This window comes from Leopardus geoffroyi, chromosome D2 (genome assembly GCF_018350155.1).
Source record: "Leopardus geoffroyi isolate Oge1 chromosome D2, O.geoffroyi_Oge1_pat1.0, whole genome shotgun sequence".
NCBI lineage: Eukaryota > Metazoa > Chordata > Mammalia > Carnivora > Felidae > Leopardus > Leopardus geoffroyi.
In genome coordinates, this window is record NC_059334.1 from 8,824,731 (window position 1) to 8,844,672 (window position 19,942).

The 19,942-nt window shown below is 44.3% G+C and overlaps 1 protein-coding gene and 1 pseudogene across 2 annotated transcripts in view; one reads left to right on the plus strand and one right to left on the minus strand.

The window, feature by feature from the left end:
- The window catches only part of LOC123576406 (interferon-induced protein with tetratricopeptide repeats 1-like), a 39,764-nt gene extending 23,740 nt beyond the window's left edge, over positions 1 to 16,024 (plus strand). The window contains exons 1-2 of one of the 2 annotated variants that reach the window (XM_045437213.1): positions 6,563 to 8,651; positions 14,300 to 16,024. In XM_045437213.1, the coding sequence (XP_045293169.1) occupies positions 8,551 to 8,651; positions 14,300 to 15,716 (1,518 nt within the window). In that variant the 5' untranslated portion in view covers positions 6,563 to 8,550 and the 3' untranslated portion in view covers positions 15,717 to 16,024. Of the gene's footprint in view, positions 1 to 6,562; positions 8,652 to 14,299 lie in introns of those variants that run through there. The other variant, XM_045437214.1, reaches the window with a different exon arrangement.
- LOC123577356 lies at positions 881 to 1,778 on the minus strand (annotated as a pseudogene).
- Positions 16,025 to 19,942: the final 3,918 nt, after the last annotated feature.

Consider the following 19,942-nt stretch of genomic DNA (forward strand, 5'->3'; position numbering starts at 1 on the left):
GGAAGTAGAAAAACACAGAAGCGACTTCTATAAGCAATAGAAGGTCTGAGGCAGAAGCTTCGGGAATATAAACACTACCAAGAATTTTTTCAAGTATTGGGTAGGGCTTTACTTTTGCGGGCCACGGAACTGCAAGATTGGTTTTTCCCTGAGGGCTGGAACTGACCTATGGGGGCGGAGGGTGGCGGTCACTCAGATGATACCCGGGGAAAACAATTAATAACAATAATTAGCACCAAAATTACTGCCCTTTCCAACTTTGTCGCTCCTAAACCAAGAATGGATTTATTATATTGAAGCAACAAAAAAAACCTACTGTCTTTTTCTTGTAAACAAGATGTGACTGAAGTCATCACAGTATGCATGCCGACACATTTCATCAGCGAATTGCCTTCTTACACAACAAAAACTAAGGTAAATAAATGGATGGAGACTTGATGGATGAATAGATTTGCAGTTAAGCAAATGTGTAAAATGTTACTGTAGGATCTAGGTAGTTGAGTATATTAGTGTTCATTGTAAAATCCTCTCAACTTTTCTCTGATGTTAAGGACAAAACTGTCAGGATAAAAAGGTCAAAAAGCCATATCTGAAAGGTAAACCAAAATGAGGCAAATGAGCCAAAATATATACGGGCTAGAAGATAAAACCACACAGGATGAGAAAATATTCTAAGTGATTTGTTTGAAGCACCAGGTATCTATGTTCCCCTGACGTGGGACTTTGAACACCACGGGACTTTGAACACCACGGGCACAGCCCCTCTGAGGGGAGGACGGGGCTTCCTTGCAGCCCGTGGCCTCATGGCACGAGACAGGAGAAACAGGCTTGTCTCTCCTGCTCTCACTAAGGACTGAGGGGACCCATGAGTGACTCCACCCCCTCCACCTCTCAGCCGGGGAGAAGCCACCTTGGTGACACGTTCTGTCCTAACCATTCCAGTAGGCGGAGAAGGAGAGGCCCGGCCCCAGCATTACAGGGTGAGGTGTACATGGTAAAAAAGGGGCACGGTTTGGATTAGGCCATGGGCTGCCTCCATCCGGAAGCGTGCGCAGCGTTGGGGGGGCGGTGGAGAGCGCAGTGATTGGGCCTCTGCCCCACCTTGTCCCTGGCCGAGCAGGCAGAGTAGGGGACATGGATGGGGTACACTGCGTGTCACTGGTGATGTCCCCCAGTTTGGCCCCACAGCAGGCTGGCTTGCTGGCTCCTTGCCGGCTGCCCCAGCCACAGGACCTGAGAAATAAACAGGATGCTCCGAGCCACTGCATCAGCGTTAGACGCAAGCCATCCCCAGAGCTTGGTGTACTTCCTGGGTCCGTTGGGGCAGTGCGGTCTTGCCAGTCCTGACGGCCCACATGGGCTCAGAGGCCCGGACGACCTTGCTCTGGTCCTTCGCGTTATCCACAGTGACCTTCTCGGTGACGCCAGCTTCCCTCTCATGTAGCTCCTCCCCAGTGCAGGCGATCACTCCCAGTCCCTCTGCAAGGCTGTGGGCCACTTTCTGTTCCATCAGCTCACCTGACTCGCCCAGGACAGCCCACGTGGCTCATGCCAGGACTGATCACCCTCTGCAGCAGCTCTGTGCAGCCACAGCAGTCTTGGGATCCCTGCCAGGGGCAAAGTCCGTGTGACAGTGGGGGGTGCACAGACCACCTCAGTGTCTGCCCCAGTTTCAGAGTGAGGATGAGTTCCCCTAGCCTCTTCTTACAGTGCTCCCCACAACAAAGAACTTCCTGAGGGCGCCAAGGCACTGGAACCCACACACCGAAGGTCAGCATCACCCCCCACCTCCCAGAGATTTTAGCGTATTGTAATTTGACTCTACAGTTTTAGAAGAATAGATCTTATGGACAAAAAGAACAAAAAAAAAAAATCTTAAACTCTACTCAGCAATCATTTTGAAGGTTGTTTTGTGGATTTTGTTACTCTGAGGCTGTTGTTACCCAGCCTCATATGAATAGAGCATATGAATATGGGTATCAGATACTCCATTCAGGAGAAGAGATACACAATTAGGTTGAGTAAAACTCCTATAAGCCTGAATCAATAAGATGAATTCGTGATATATTTTGTCTTTAAAACATACACACAGTGCCAGTGTCACTTTCCTGGTTTCGATACTGTATTACAGCTATGTAGGAAGTAGCCACTCAGGGGTGGGGGTCAGGGGGGAGTTGTATGAAAGGCATACAAGACCCCTCTTGCTACCTCCTGTGAGTCTGTAACTATTTCAAAATAAGCTTGAAATGTAAAAAAGGGAAATCATAAAAATTCAGTTCGTACTTGAATATGTTGCAGTGGGCTAAATGGGGGGTCAAGGTGGCCTGAGAGGGTGCGGGAAGTACCCGAGATGTGAAATTCATCAAACCATTCACAACAAAGGATTCCTGGTGTCTCTGAGTCCTTCCCCACGCATATGATTGCAAGTATTTGGGGAAAATCCCAAAAGCCAAGAAGATCCTTTTATAGAAGGGTCCAAACATTCAAAATTCCATTCTTTTTCCATGCCATCTTGTGGGGTCAGTAAGAGGTGGAGGAGTTAACTGTCCATTATGCAGGTGGGGAAATGAGGCTCCGAGTAACGAAGACACTGAATGTGAGCCACACAGAACGGCGAGTAGGTCCAGGGTTGGTGTCTCAGACCACTCAGTCAAAGAATTTCAGTTTTACAGTAGATTCCAGGGGTCATCTAGGCCCTGGTTCCTCCCCAGGTGTACATAAAAATCACCTGAGGATTTCTTTTTAATACAGAGATGGGAGGGGGGCATTCCCAGACATGTATTTGACTGGCCTAGGATCGGGCCTAGTTAGCATTATTCTTAAAACCTCCCTAGATGCTTCTAGGGTACAGTAAGGGTTGAGATCTAATAATCTATCCCAAGTCACTTGTTTATCACCTGAGGAAACTGAGGTCATCGAGGTGAAGTGGCTTATATCAGCTGGTCAGTCACTCAGGGAGCTGGTCATAGACTCCCAGAAATGAACTCATAGTCTAGTGCTGAAATTTCATTTTCTGTAAGTTTTGTTTTCTCCAGCTCTTGATTTCTTTCCTAACTGAACACACACATACACAGACACACACACACACACACACACACACACACACACACACGCACACAGAGGTACGCATGCGTGTGTACTTTATTGGCTATTTCCTCTCTGCTTTGTCTAGTGTCACTCATGGGCAAGATTCTGAATTACCTATTCACTCTGAGTCGGCGCTCATTCGAACTGGAACCATTGCCAAATTCACAGTGATCACAAGATACACATTCTTTCTGCTTGTCTACAATCTATTTAGTGCATTTGGAAAACTATAAACGAATTGCTTTTCTCCACAAGAACTCCAAAGACACTTTTGTACCCCCAAAAAGAGAGCTTTTCTAATGCATGTAGTTCAGCGTTTGCTTACGGCCTGAGCATTTATCAGAACACATGGATAAATGTGTCTTATGTATTGAGAAATTTTTACTTGTGCAGAACTTTCTGGCTAGTTCAGGATGCCTCCATGGAGGCTTATATTACTGGTGAGAGCTGAGATGGGAGATGAGCTGGGCACTCTGTTGTCAAACCACAAAATCTTTCTCTTACCTCCTGTCCAAGTGATCAGGGATTAAGAGGCGTTCTTGGTATTTGGTCCATTTCCTTCATTCGTGAACCAGGTGGCTTGTTTATTTCTGTCAGGCTGAAACCAATAGTAACCACCAGAATCCTGATCACTTCAAAATAAGAGTAGGTTTTTATATTTTACAGTAGATTCCTTCTATATTTAGGAGGCTAATTGAAACTGGGGCTACTACCTCCCTCAATTCTTCCAGAATCCAGCTACCAACCTCCATGACAGGCAACGATGGCCTGAAGCTCTCCTTTAGGGTACAAGACAGATCTGGTTCCAGACACTGCTGCTAAGTGTTTGCACCACTAGGAACACCCCTCAGTAAGATCCCAGGTTCACAGCCATTGGTACTCTGATTTCATACAATTCTGTACTCACCTGCAAACTCCACAAGACCCTGCACATGGTCCTTGCCCCTTGACTCTTGATGGTAAAGCTGCGGACAAAGGACATCATCAGAACTTTCCATCTCTTACTTCAGTTCTCTATTTCTCTCATTAACCACTTGAGATTCTTCTCTTTCAATAAGCTTCTTCTGTTTTTATTTTCAGGCCACATGAAAAAACATGGCTGACAATGGTACTCAAATATATATGCTACAGGTCCAACACTTCCAAGAGCCAGCTTTCTAGGGAAGCAAGTCTAATTGTCTCCTCTTAACAAATTTCTTTTTTTTTAATTAATGATTTTATTTATTTATTTTTCTTTCTTTATTATTTCAATTTAAATCCAAGTTAGTTAACATATAGTGTAATAATGATTTTAGGAGAATTCAGTGATTCATCACTTACATATAACACCCAGTGCTCATCCCAAGTGTCCGCCTTAATGTCCATCCCCCATTTAGCCCATCCCCCTACCCACCCACCTCCCCTCCAGCAACCCTCAGTTTGTTCTCTGTATTTAAGAGTCTCTTATGGCTTCCATCCCTCTCTGTTTCTATCTGATTTTTTCCTCCCTTCCCCTATGTTCATCTGTTGTGTATCTTAAATTCCACACATGAATGAAATCATATGATATTTGTCTCTCTCTGCCTGACTCATTTTGCTTAGCATAATGGCCCCCTAGTTCCCTCCATGTTGTTGCAAATAGCAAGATTTCATTCTTTTTGATCACCAAGTGATATTGCATCATATATATATGTATATATATATATATATATATATATATATATACACACACATACACATACATATATATGTATGTGTATGTATATACATATATATACATACATACATACACACCACACCTTCTTTATCCATTCATCAGTCGATTAACATTGGGCTCTTTCCATAATTTGGCTATTGTCAATAGTGCTGCTCTAAACATTGGGGTGCATGTGCCCCTTGGAATCAGCATTTTTGTAACCTTTGGATAAATACCTAATAGTGCTTTTTCTGGGTTGAAGGGTAGTTCTATTTTTAGTTTTTTGAGGAACCTCCATACTGTTTTCCAGAGTGGCTGCACCAGTTTGCATTCCCACCAACAGTGCAAAAGTGTTCCCCTTTCTGTGAATTCTTGCCAACATCTGTTGTTTCCTGAGTTGTTCATTTTAGCCACTCTGACCTGTGTGAGATGGTATCTCATTGTGGTTTTGATTCGTATTTCCCTGATGATGAGTGGTATTGAGTGTCTTTTCATGTGTCTGTTAGCCATCTAGATGTCTTCTTTGGAAAAGTGTCTACTCACATCTTTTGCCCATTTCTTTGCTAGATAGATTATTTGCTTTTTGGGTGTTGAGTTTGATAAGTTCTTTATAGATTTTGGATACTAACCCTTTATCTGATATGTCATTTACAAATCTCTTCTCCCATTCCATTGGCTGCCTTTTAGTTTTGCTGATTGTTTCCTTCGCTGTGCAGAAACTTTATATTTTGATGAAGTTCCAATGGTTCATTTCTGCTTTTGTTTCCCTTGCCTCCAGAGACGTGTCAAGTAAGAAGTTGCTATAGCCGAAGTTCCTCTTAACAAATTTCAAGCTGAGGCTGCAAAACAAAACCAAAAAAAAAAAAAGTTCCATTTCCCTAATGGAGCTCCATTTTGTGAGCCTTAGCAATCATAACTCCATTTTATAACTCTGTTCACATCTCCTCCTTTTGATCAAGATCTTTCTTCAGAAAGCATTGATGATCAATAAATTTTCAAAAACATGGATGAATAATTTTATGTTTTGGGTCCTTCATCGCAGGAAGGTTCATTTCTGGTATGTCATGTCCCACTGAGGAGAGAAACAGGTGTAGGCAGGAGTTGTTGACCTAAGGACAATGGCTACATTTGAGCAACAGGGAGCCTCAGGGAAATGGATCTTAGGCATTGTCCTTCGTCATATCTGTCAGTTGAGGAAAGATGTCAGGAGGGAAGGTTTGGTCAATCATTTCTAGTCTCTGAGCTATCGTCACAACATTTTAGGAAGAAACAACAAAAAGAAAGAAGAAATGCTGGGAATGCAAGCTGGTGCAGCCACTCTGGCTGCTATTTTGTCTATAGCTTATCACTTGGAAAAATTATCAAAAGGCTTTGTTCAACCTACTTTTTAAATTCATTCCCTTGCCTGACCCTCACTTACAAGCATGTGGACAAGTTGATAAAGGTTGGAATAGCCAGGCTCCTAGGTCTGACCGACTACATGGAATTCTTTCACAAATCTTAGCGGGTCTTCAAAGGCATGGGGAAAGTCCTCGGTAATGGCTTACAGTTCTGTCTTAGTCCGAGGAGCGTAGGGAACTGATGAAGTCTCAGAGCCTCCTTCCTTAGATCTAACTGGGAAAGGATGCCTGCAGGATCTACATGAACGCCCAGGCTGTCATTATAGAAGGGCAGTCCAACTCATCTAGGATGTGTACATGGAGAGTAGGAGACAGAGGGTGGGAAGAAGGGGTGGGGAAGGGGTGGGAACAGCAGGGGTGGGGGCAGAACAGAGGAGGAGAGGCAAGGGGTTGAGAGGCATCAGCGATTTCTTCTATTCTTGAGAGCCTCTTAGAAGGGTCTGAATTAACTGCTGGGAATGTAGACTTAGCTCCTGAAGGGAAGCAAACTTTCCAGTGTTTCTTTTGGAATCTCCATTTAAAATAAGCCCCCCACTCATTTTGTTCGGTTTTATAACTCCTTTTCAGTTTATGCATGCAAGTAACCTCAGTTTGGACTATCAGAAGTGCCCCATGTTGGCCAATAAGGCTTTAAATCATCGTGGGGAATGCGAGTCTAACAGGCAAACATTTTTCAGCAAGAAGAGCCGTCTTCCTTACACATAAATCCTGCAGGAGCTCCGGCAGGGGGCTGGTTATCAAGAGTCCCCTTAGGAGAATGATCTCCCCAAACAGAGGATTCATCAACAAGCTGAAACCCAACTCTTCCACTCAAAATGAGTGAAAACAGAATCCTCTCTTCAGAAATGAGAGAGGACAGAAGCCAGCAGCAGAGGACACCCAAACAAGGGAGGTTTGGGCCCAGGAGGACTTACCACCAAGAACAAGGTTGCCAGGGGAGACGGTGGAAAACAATGGCGTCCTGCAGGTACTTCACAGGTGCCCACTGCGGCTTGGAACAGAAGGCAGTTGCTCCGGACCCCACTTCTCTGACACCATGGAATGTCAACGGATCTCAGACTGTGTCTGTAAAAACAAGCAATGCATTTATTTGGGGTCTTGGGGATTGCGGTTTGGAAGATAGATTCGAGAGGGATCAAACAACTGGGGGAAGAAATTAGGAGTTTCTAAAGGCAAAAACCACAAGTTGTTTTAAAAGAATAATGATGGATTCTGACAACACGTGCGCTATCTGATACATAGAAATGTTCCAGAAATGGTTCTGTGGTTAAGGCCCAGGTTCTAGAGTTCAGTCTCCATCCAGGGGCAGACATGCACAAACTCCATTTTCCTAAAGATCTCCCAGCTCCCTTTTGGGATCCCCAGCAATTCTCCAAGTCCATCTTGGGACTCCCTGTTCACACTCATCTCAACATGGAGCTTTCCCAGGACTAAATGAACTGTGTCTGGGGATAAATTTGCTTTGCGGGAGCGGCTGGAGAACCCCCACTCTATGACGTGTATCGGGAGGGTGGGACAGTTTCCAGTGAAAGGTAGAAAGAAACAGGGACTTGGCAGACAGCACCAACAGGAGCCTCACCCCCAGTTTCAGCACTTTTCTCGTCTCCCTGTTATCACAGACACCCTGAGCACAGAAAGTGACGTGGGCCAGGATGAGGGATGCCAAGCCTGGTGCCGTGGGCGCCTCCAGAACTGGACAGGGCCCTGAGCAGCTATGAGAGTCACGTCTGCTGAGTAAGGACACTTTAGACGACTACCGTAGAGGGTATTAAAAATACTGTCATTAAGGCCTAACGTGTTCTGTCTGAAGTCTCAAGATGCTAGCACATACGCTTTCTCCGTTCTAATGAACAAGGAAGAGGTTACAAGCTCTTACTGCCATTGGCCATTCTCAGGAAGGGTATGCAAAAAACAAAGCAGAGAACTGGTAAAACACAGCCTCTCAGACAACAGTGGCAGATTTGGGTCAAAACTCCAGCTTGGAGAGATGCAGAATTTTATGCCACGAAAGGGAGGATTTCTATTTCCAGATGAGCAAACGAAGGCACAGATCTGGGGCAAGAGTGTGGCAAGGTCCCGCAGCCAACTTCCCCAGGCCTCCCTGGCTCCAGGGTCCGCGGACCCTATGTGCCTGGCACTCTACACTCCCAGCTCTGCACAAGGCCATGCGGAGCCTGAGAAAAGAGTTAGCACATCGGTGAAACTGCTTTTCCTCGGCCTCTTCTCAGTTTCCAGACAGACCAAAGAAAGCAATCCTGGTTTTGTTTTCCCCAAGCAGCAACTCTGCTCACTAGTTTCACTTTCCACTTTCAGTTTCTATCTCGGTTTCCAGTCTACATCGTCAACAACACGCCCACAGTTATGTCATGAACTGTTCATCTTTCTTATATGGCCCAGGATGTGGCTCACATCCTGAAACCCCAGTCTCCTGGCTGGATCTCAGAAGAGCCCACAGCTAAACAAGACCCTGCAGAACTGGCAGCCATGAGGTAAGGACTTCTCTGCTTCTCTGCCTGTCAGTCTGAAGTTCTGGGAAAAAAGGCTAATCAATACTGTCTCAAAAGACTTGATTTCAGTGATGTCGGGTTTCCTTACTCTTCCAGGTGAGCGTCTGCTTGGAGACTGAGTGTCCTTAATTCAGGCTTTTTCTTTTCTTTTCTTTTCTTTTTTTTTTTTTTTAGCATCACCCCGAGGAAGCTTACCTCATAACAAAGCCCAAAGAAGCAGAGGGATGTGGGAAAAGAGTTTTGCGGGGAGGGAGAAAATGATCCACGTCTCTGAAATTCTCTTCCCCAAACTCCCTTCTGTCTGACCGAGGGAGGGAATGGACAGTTTGTCTGGAAAGGGACGCTGCTCTCTGCTGGCTCCTCACCTGGGGAAAAGGACCCCCACAGCCGTGTGAGCCACAGTCCTGGGCTCTCCCCAGATGTCTTGAGGAAAATATTGTGGGCAAATGGTGGCAGAAGCTCACTGTCTAGGGAACAAGGCCCTCCTCTGTAGACTTCTGGTCTCACTCTCTGTGCTGTTGGGCTCCTACGTCAGGCCTTCTCAACGTCCCTGCATTTAAGATTAGCAGATGACCCTCTCCCCTGGGGAAGCCTCTGGTCTGCAGATACCCTCCTGTCGGTGGGGCTGGACTGCAGTTGTGGCCTCATGTGGGAATTTCTATGCTGTCCAAACTGAATCTTGAGTTAAGTAACCCTTAATATCAACAGATTTTTAAAAAAGTAATTGATATTGACTTGCAAATTTCCCCTCGGTGCTCCAGTGGGCAAAATTTTCAAGGGGCAAAAGTTCCAGAAAGTGCATAATTACAGGCCTATGATCAACCCTCCTCCCACGTCCATTGACAGAGGGGGTTGTCACTGACAGGGAAAATAATAATGATAATAAAGTAGCTATCGCTTCCTGAATGCTTATAAAGTGCCAGCCTGCTTCTAAAATTATTATGTAAATTATGGGGCACCTGGGTGGTTCAGTCAGTTAAGCATCCCACTCTTGGTTTTGGCTCAGGTCATGATCTCACAGCTTGGTGGGTTTGAGTCCCACGTCAGGCTCTGTGCTGACAATGCGAAGCCTGCTTGGGATTCTCTCCCCAACCCCCTCACTCTCTGCCCCTCCACCACTTGTGCTGTCTCTGTGTCTCTCAAAATAAGAAAACTTTAAACAATTTAAATTATGATGTAAATTATATTTAATTATTTAAAAAACCCTCCAAAGACACCTACGAAGCAGGTACTCATATCACCCTGATTTTGCAATAATGAATCTTAGATTTAGAAACATTAAGATCACACAGATAGTAAGTGATAGAGCTGGGACATGAGCCAGAGTCTCTATTCAGTGATACCCAATTTGACCTCTACACCCATGCTTCTTAAAGTGTACCAGTGGAAGGTTTGTGAGACTATGTCAGATGGCACTCCAATTGGTGTTTATGTTTTAATGTTTTGGTTTTTTTTTTTTTGTTTTTGTTTTTGTTTTAAAAATTTTTTTTTTTTCAACGTTTATTTTTGGGACAGAGAGAGACAGAGCATGAACGGGGGAGGGGCAGAGAGAGAGGGAGACATAGAATCGGAAACAGGCTCCAGGCTCTGAGCCATCAGCCCGGAGCCTGACGCGGGGCTCGAACTCACGGACCGCGAGATCGTGACCTGGCTGAAGTCGGACGCTTAACCGACTGCGCCACCCAGGCGCCCCTGTTTTGTTTATTTCAACATGTACTAACGAAAAATACATACGTCATTTGAAGAATTTCTGTTCAGGTTACTAGTACAATGTTTCATTGTGATAAGATACATGTATGATAAAATTAGCCAGTATCCACTTCAAGAACATCTTCCTCACCTGAGGGGAAATCCCGTACCCCTTAAGCAGTCACTCTCCACTCATCCTTCGCCCCAGGCCCTGGCAACCATTAATCTGCTTTCTATGTCTTTGCCCCCTGTGGATATTTCTCTTTTTTTTTTTTTTTTTTTTTTTTTGGTAAGATTTAAAATTTTTTAATGTTTATTTATTTGGGGTGGGGGGGAGAGCACGGGGGGAGGGGCCGAGAGACAGAGGGAGACACAGAATCCAAAGCAGACTCCAGGCTCTGAGCTGTCAGCACAGAGCCCTATGCGGGGCTCGAACCCGCAAACAGGGAGATCATGACCTGAGCAGAAGTCAGATGCTTAACCCACTGAGGCACCCAGGCACCCCCCCCCCATTGTGGATATTTCACAAACAAAGAAGCATACAATAAGTGGCTCTTTGTGACTGCCTTATTTCACTTAGCACAATGTCTTCAAGGTTTACCCATGTTGTAGCAGGTGACAGAATATCCTTCCCTTTTAAGGCTGAATAATACACCACTGTATGTATTTACCACTTTGTTTAGCGGTTCATCCGTCTATGGACATTTAGGATGCTTCCACCTTTTGACTATTGTGAACAATGCCTGCTAGGAATAGAAGTATGCAAATCGTCTGTTTGAGTCTCTGCTTTTACTTATTTTGGGTACATACCCAGAAGTGATACTGCTGAATCACACGGCCGTTCTGTTTCATTTTCTGAGGAATCATCACCATTTTCCACAGCAACTGTCCCATTTTACATTCCCACTAGTAATTCCTCCACATCCTCGCCAACACGTGGTTTTTGTTTTCTGTTTTGTTGAGGGTAGCCATCCTAATGGGTGTGAAGTGGTGTCTTGTGTTTTCGATTTGCATCTCACTAATGATGGGTGATGTTGAGCATCTTTTCATGTGCTTCCTGGCCATCTGTGTGTCTCCTTTGGAGAAATATCTGTTTTAAGTCCTTTGGCCATTTTGTAGTCACCTGTTTTTTTGTTGTTGTTGAGTCATGAGAGTTGTTTATATAGTCTGGATATTAATCTCTTATCAGATATGTGATTTGCACATAATCTCTCCCATTTTAGGAGTTGCCTTTTCATTCTGTCAGTAGTGCCCTTTGATGCAGAAACGTTTCTAATTTTGATGAAAATCCAATTTACCTCTGTTTACTTATGTTGCCTACACTTTCAGTGTCCTATCCAAGACTGCCAAATCCAATGTCATAAAGTTTTTTCCTATTTTCTTCTAAGATTTTTGTAATTTTGATCCATCTTGAGTTCATTTTTTATATGCATACAGTGTAAGATAAGGGCCCACTTTCATTCTTTTGCAAGTGGATATCCAGCTCTCCTGGCACCATTTGTTGAAACATGTTTCCCCATTAAATGGTCTTGGTACATGTTTCAAAACTCATTTGGCCATTGTTATGACCATTGTTATGGCCATGTTATGGAATTGTGAACCCCTACCATCTCCCCAGATTTATATGTTGAAGCCCTGACCCCCAGTGTGACTGTATTGAGAGATAGGGCCTGTAAGGAAGCACTAAGGGTTAAATAAGGCCATAAGGGTGGGCCCTTCATCTGAAAGGGCTGATATCCTTGACAGAAGAAGTGCGTGTAGACGAAAGGTCACATGTGGACTCCAGTAACAGAGCCCTTCCCAGGAAACAAGTCAGTGGGCACCTTGATTTGGGACTCCCAGCCTCCAAAACTCGGAGAAAAGAAATATCTGCAATATCTGTTGGTTAAGCCACCCCGTCTGTGGTACCTCATCATGATAGCCTGAAATGACCATTGCAACCATATATGTAAGTGTTTATTTCTGGGCCCTCCATTTTGTTCCACTGCTCTAGGTGTCTGCTTTTATGCCCATCCCACACTGTTTGGATTGGGGTAGCTTTGTAGTAAGTTTAGAAATCCGAAAGTGTGAGACCTCCAATTTTGTTCTTTTTCAAGATCATTTTGGTTCTTCGAGATCTCTTGAGATTCCATATAAATTTTAGGATGGATTTTTCTATTTCTGTAAAAAACATGTCATTGGGATTTTGATAGGGATTGCACTGAATCTGTAGATTGCTTTCGGTGGTACTGACATCTGAACAACATTAAAGCTTCCAGGCTGTGAACACAGGATGCCTCTTCCTTTCTTTGTGTCTTCTTAATTTCTTTCAGCAATCTTTTGTAATTTTTAGTGGACAAGTCTTTCGCCTCTTTGGTTGACTTTATTCCTAAGTATTTGATTCTTTATGATACTATTGAAAAAGAATTGTTTTCTTTTTTTTTTTAATTTTTAATTGTTTTATTTTATTTTTGAGAGAAAGAGAAACAGAGTATGAGAGGGAGAAGGGCAGAGAGAGAGGGAGACACAGAATCCAAAGCAGGCTCCAGGCTCCCAGCTGTCAGCACAGAGCCTGACGTGGGGCCTGAACCCATGAACCATGAGATTGTGACCTGAGCCGGAGTCAGACACTCAACTGACTGAGTCACCCAGGCACCCCAGGAAAAGAACTTTCAACCCAGAATCCTATGCCCCACAAAAATATCCTTCTAGAATGAAGATTAAATCAAGACGTTCTCAGATGAGGTGCGTCTTGCCGGCTCAGTCAGTGGGGTGTGTGACTTTTCATCTCAGGGTTGGGAGTTCTAGCCCCACACTGGGTGTAGAGATTACTTAAAAAGAAAATCTTTTAAAGTGAAAGTGAAAAAGGTGAGTGAAAAAAAGGCAGTCTCAAAATGCTGTATAACTCCATCATATGACATTCTTGAAGTGACAGAGTGATAGAGATGAAACAAATTACCAGAGGCTAGGGATGTTTGGAGAGTGGGGAGCGAACAGGTGTCACTGAAGGGACAGTGTGCGGGAGATATGTGCGATGATAAAATAGTTCTGTATCTTGATTGGGTGCGTGGATTTACTCACGTGATGAAACGACACAGGACTTACACACATTGTACCAATGTTGGTGTCTTCATTTTGTTACTGTATGGTACTTGTGTAAGGTATTGGAAGAAACCAGGCGAAGGGTACACTGGAGCTCCGTACTCTCTTTGCAAATTTCAGTGATTCTCTAATTATTTCCAAATTATAAGTGGAAAAAAAAATTGGTCGAATATTCTCTTTCAGGTGGTCTAAATTTGTGGCATAATCTACAGACTAAGGTCCTGAAGTGAATACTGTTTTATAAGCCTCTACGTTTCTCTTTTTTCTTTCTTTTTTTTTTTTTCTTTCTTTTGAGAGAGAGTGTGTGTAAGCGGGGGAGGCACAGAGAGGGGGACAGAGGATCGAAAGCAGGCTCTGCGCCGACAGCAGCAAGCTCAATTCAGGGCTCAAACTCACAAACTGCGAGATCATGACCTGAGCCGAAGTCGGATGCTCAACTGACTGAGCCACCCAGGCTCTATGTTTCTAACTGGTTTCTGTCCTGAATGTAGGAATAGGAAAATAGGAAACTCTCATTATAGCATGTAATATGTGCTCTAAGTACTTAACACACATACAGGCTTATTAATTTTCACCCAACTTCAGACTCAAGTGTGCTGAGTCTATTCCTATCCCCATTTTACAAACGAGACTCTGAAACAGAGAGAGGTTACTTGGTAAAAAGTGGCGGAGCCAGTGTCTGAGACCAAGCAAACTACATTCAAGGTCTGTGCGGATCTTAGGAACGTAGGGATTCTAAGGAAAATCAAAGCAGGCGTGCCCTTTCCAAGGCTAAGTCCTAAAGATGAGCTGTTTTATCTGGCTTCTTTCTAGCGACCGTTCCTCACTTAACAAAGAAAACTTGTTTTTCTCTTTTGCAGTAAGAACGCTGATGAGGTCAAAGGTAAGCTGCTTCAGCTGAGATGCCACTTCACCTGGGAGCTGCTAGTTGAAGACACTGAGATGCCCGATTTAGAGAACAGGATCTTGGATGAGATTGAGTTCCTAGACACCAAATACAACGCGGGCATACACAACCTGCTGGCCTACGTCCAACACCTGAAAGGCCAGACTCGGGAGGCCCTGGGGAGCCTGAAGGAAGCCGAAGACCTGATCCAGCAGGAACACGGCGACCGATCGGCTGTGAGAAGCCTGGTCACCTGGGGCAACTACGCCTGGCTGTATCACCACATGGGCAGGCTGGCGGAGGCCCGGACTTACCTGGACAGGGTGGCGAACACTTGCGAGAGGTTTGCAGCCCCCTCCTGCTACAGGCTGGACTGTCCTCAGATGGACTGTGAGGAAGGGTGGGCCTTGCTGAAGTGTGGAGGAAAGAACTACGAGCGGGCCAAGGCCTGCTTCGAAAAGGCTCTGGCAGCGGAGCCTGAGAACCCTGAATTCAGCACTGGGTATGCAATCACCATCTATCGCCTGGACGGCTTCAACAAAGCGACCCAGGTCAGCGACGCATTTTGTCTGCAGCCTCTAAAAGAGGCCATCAGGCTAAACCCAGAAGACGCGTATATCAAGGCTCTGCTCGCCCTGAAGCTTCAGGACGTGGGCCAAGAAGCCGAAGGAGAAAAGTACGTCGAAGAGGCACTGACCAACATGTCCTCGCAGACCTACGTCTTTCGATACGCGGCCAAGTTTTACCGCAGGAAAGGCGCTCTGGATAAAGCTCTTCAGCTCTTAAAGAGGGCCCTGCGGGCCACGCCCTCCTCCGCTTTCCTGCATCACCAGATGGGGCTTTGTTACAAGGCACACATGATCCAAATCAAGAGAGCGGCAAACTGGCAGCCCAGAGGACAGGATAGAGACAATGTCGACAAAATGGTAAGGTTAGCCATAGCTCATTTTCAATTTGCTCTGGAACAAAAGCCCACATTTGACGTTGCTTATATACACCTGGCCGGTATGTACATAGAAGCTGGCAACCACAGAAAAGCTGAAGACATTTACCAAAAATTGTTATGTTTGACGTCCCTCGACGAAGAAAAACAGCAAAAGGTACATTTCCACTATGGTCAATTTCAGGAATTTCAAAAGAAATCTGAAGTCAATGCAATTATCCATTATTTAAAAGCACTAAAAACAGAAAAGGTGTCACTGACAAGAGATAAATGTATTAATTCTTTGGAGAAACTGACTTTAAGAAGACTTTCCAGAAATGCATCAGACATAGAAAGCTTGAGCATTCTTGGGTTTATCTACAAAGTCAAAGGCGAAATGAATAAAGCCCTGGAGTACTATGAGCAGGCCCTGCGGCTGGCTGTGGACTCTGGGAACTCTGGCACCTGATCCTGGGTGTGGAAATATGAACCACATTCACATTTTATTTGATTTTAGGTAAACATGTTAACTCTAACCATTGTTTCTGCTTGCTACTTTCAGAAACATATTAAGCAATCCACTGCAGTGATGCAAGTTTTTAACCATTACCCAAACCTGGTAAAATATTGGTTCTATTCAGAAAATACTGAAACAGAATATATACATCTCTGTTATGTGAGAGAGGAACCATTTCTCTGTGAATGTTATATAGTCGAAAAACCATTTGTCGAGTAGATTCGTAGCAAATAAAGGCCTGGATTTACATAAAACAAAAATGTTTCATTCATTCATTTTATCAACAAATAGTTTTTGGTGTTAGATACCAAATATGGTGATGTAGCGGAGGAAAAAATCTTTTTACGCTACCCGTTTTAGGTTCATTGGCCAGGATTCCATAATTAGAATGACAAGCACAGATTAACAAGAGATAAACAAACAGAGATTTATGAATACATGCACCACACACACACACACACGGGAGCACCCAGTGATGAGTAACTCAAAAGGGTGGCTAGAACATAGCATCCTGGCAAACGAACAATGCATTTTTAGAGAAGGGATAAGAAATTTTAGAGAAGGGAAAAGAACCTTGAGTTTCTAGGGTGACAAACTGTAGGAATGTAAATATTTGGGGGAGATTAATGGAAAACAAGGGCTAGTTGAGAAGGTTTGTTATGGGGGCCTGGGTGGCTCAGTTAGTTGAGCGTCCAACTTCGGCTCAGGTCATGATCTCACAGTTGGTGAGTTCGAGCCCTGCGTCGGGCTCTGTGCTGACAGCTCAGAGCCCCAAGCCTGCTTCGGATTCTGTGTCTCCCTCTCTCTCTGTCCCTCCCCTGCTCACTCTCTCCCTCTCTCAAAAATAAATAAAGATTTTTAAAAATTAGGAAAAAAAAGAAAAAAAAAAAAGAAGAAGGTTTGTTATGTAGATTCCTCCAGCAGTGACTCTGGGCTGATAAGGGTCTACACTTGTGTCAGGCAATCAACTTCTCACCTTCCTGGTGGAGAGGGTAAGGGGACACCACTACAAAGTTCTGTACTGCTTGTAGGCAGGTAGGGGGAGTGTGCAGAGCGTTTCTTGTACCCTGCTTCTTCTCAACTGCCCTCAGTTCAAAATAATCCCTACACCAACACGGCATATTTTGGGGCGGCATACTCTGCTCCCCTTCAGCAAAGAAAGCAGACATCTCCCCAAACCTCCTGAAGTTTACGATCTAGTGAGTAACAAGTACACAGTCAATTACTTGTTTGCTGTTTGATGTTTATTGTTCCAAAGCAGGTTCTCTTCTTTCATGCCACATGTAGCACTGTTTATTCAGTCATTTTCTGGTATTGATTGATCAAAAACACAGGAAAAGGATGCTAAATGATCTGAGAGACCATCAGTAACAACCACCTTTGTGACATTTTATTAAAAGGGGTTGCACACCAAGCAATATTTTTAAAAGGAAGAAATAAGGAAACAATGTGTCTTTTCTCATCCAATAGTTTTAAAAGGAAGAGATAAGGAAACAGTGTGACTGCTTTTTTCCTCCATGTATTTTTTTAGGGGGAGGATGTATTAATTTCCCACTGTGGCTGTTAACGAATGACCACAAACTTGGTGGCTTAAAACCGCAAAAACTTATGATCTTACAGTTCTGAAGGTCAGAAATCTGAAATGGGTGTCACTGGATGGAAATCCAGTGGCAACGGCCACAGAGGTATTGGCAACTGCCTCCAGAGGTCCTAGGGGACAATCCTTTTTTGTACCTTTTCCAACTACTAGAGGCTGCCTGCATTTCTTGGTGGGGATCCGTAATCCACAAGAACACAAATCCTCAAGGAATTCATACACAGATTGCGAAAGCCTTTTGATTTCTACTAAAATTCGTTAGGAATCGAAGGGAGCAAACTTCATCATTGAAGGCTAGACATCAGAGCCACACAGATCCGATCTTCTCAACATACTTGTAACTAAAACAAAAGACTTGTTAGATTTAACAAAAATGGTGTCTTACAGTGCTTGAGTTTGGGGAGGAGGCCCAAAGTGACACTGTGGCACTAAAGTGAGTCTAACCGCTGGGAACTCTTCCAGAGAGAGAAACATGAAAGGTAAATACTGGTCGGATGACTGGTTAATCTACTAGGCAGCTCTTCCCAGGTATTGCTATACATCACTTGCAGCCGGAAAGCAGAGCTCATTCATGCAACATCAATCTCTGGATTATGGATGTGTTTGTGTGAGGGGTGCTTGACGACCCAGAGGTCACAGTCATCAGAGTGTCTTATAATCTAACACCATCTCTCTATCCCCTCGCGTCCCCTCCTCTGGAAGAGGTGTCTGCACGCTCGGAAGCTCTAATGTGTGGAACAGCCTGGACGCTTGCAGGGCAAAACAGCAAGCAGCAAATCCAGAAAAACTGACTTACATGTATTTCTTAAAAGCATTACTTAATTTTCGGTTTCCCAAGAAGATTTTAGATCAATTGCCATGTTTCACTTTCTGTTTCCCTTTGTTGCTAGTTGCTGCGTCCTGCATGTTGACTAGAGTACGTTCAAAAGACAACACACTACTGGTTTTACCAAGAATCCACCCAATCCAACAGTCTGTGAAAAAAGATCAATATTCAAATTCCATCTACTAATTCTGGCACGTTCAACACCCACTCAACAGCCAGACGTTTGTTTCTTCTCAATCCTGAAAATGTATATTCCTTTAAATTTTTCACAGATGGTTTTTGCCTTTCTGAATTTGAATTCCTAAACAATATAAGTAGATAGGCAGGATTTCCTTTCCCTTTAATGTTCACTTCTGGTTGCTTAGTTGCTATCGGTCTAAACCTTAATAAGCAAAGACGACCTTTTGGCCTGGATACGGTTAAGAGAAAGGAAGGGAGAGAAGCAGGAACAAGGAAGGAAACATAATCCATGCACTGAAAATTTTTTCAAACACTGGAGCGCCATTAAATTTTTCTACATCCTTGGTAAGGAGGGTATTCTGGCTTTATTCTTCCACCCACAGCAAACTGCTCGGTACCTTTTCTAAAATGCAGCTTCCTTGAGGTACCTGGGTGGCTCAGTCAGTTGACTGTCACTCTGTCTCGGCTCAGGTCATGATCTCACTGATCGTGGGATCGAACCCCACTTGGGATTCTCTGTCTGCCTCTCTCACTCTTTCTCTCAAAATAAATAAACATTTTTAAAAAACAAAATAAAGGATGCCTGGGTGGCTCAGTTGGTTAAGTGTCAGACTCTTGATTTCGGTTCAGGTCATGATCTCAGGGTTCGTGAGATCAAGCTCCACATCACTCTCCATGTTGACAGCACAGAGCCTGCTTGGGATTCTCTTTCTCACTCTGTCCCTCCCCTGCTCGCTCTCACTCTCTCTCTCAAAAATACATACATACATACATACATACATACATACACACATACGTACATAATAAATAAAATTAAAAAAAATAAAATGCAGCTTCCTGCCTAAGTTAAACATTACAGTAGCCTTCAGGCCCATGCCATTCTTCCTCTGATCTCATTTCTTAAGACCTCCCCCCTACCCTTACTGCTCCAGCCACACCATCCATTCATGGCAAATACGTTCCCACCTCCCTGGGGTTTGTACCTACTGCTTCCCCTGCCTGAACCATTCTTCCCTGGCCCCATAACCTCTCTCTCCTTCACCTGCTTCAGATCTTTACTCAAATGTCACTAACCCAGTGAAATCTTTCTTCCCCACCATATTTATAACGGTGAAACGCCCTGCACTGTAACCCTCTCCATGCTTTTTCTCCATAGTACCATCTCACACACAATACTTCATTTGTTCTTTATTATCTTTATCTCCCACACTAGGAATGAAGTACGCGAAGGTAGATCCTTTGTCTGTTTTTTTCATTGCTGCATTGCCTGTGTCTTGCACAACGTCTGCCTCTTAGCAGTTGTTCAATGCAGTTCACTGAATCCACGAAAGAATGACTGAAGTCACAGGGGGACAAAAATTTTAGTGTGTGGGTATTTGGCATTTTCGGCTCAGATTCCCGATACCAACCTGATCTTTATTAGAAGTTGTTAGGCGTGGGGCGCCTGGGTGGCGCAGTCGGTTAAGCGTCCGACTTCAGCCAGGTCACGATCTCGTAGTCCGTGAGTTCGAGCCCCACGTCGGGCTCTGGGCTGATGGCTCAGAACCTGGAGCCTGTTTCCGATTCTGTGTTTCC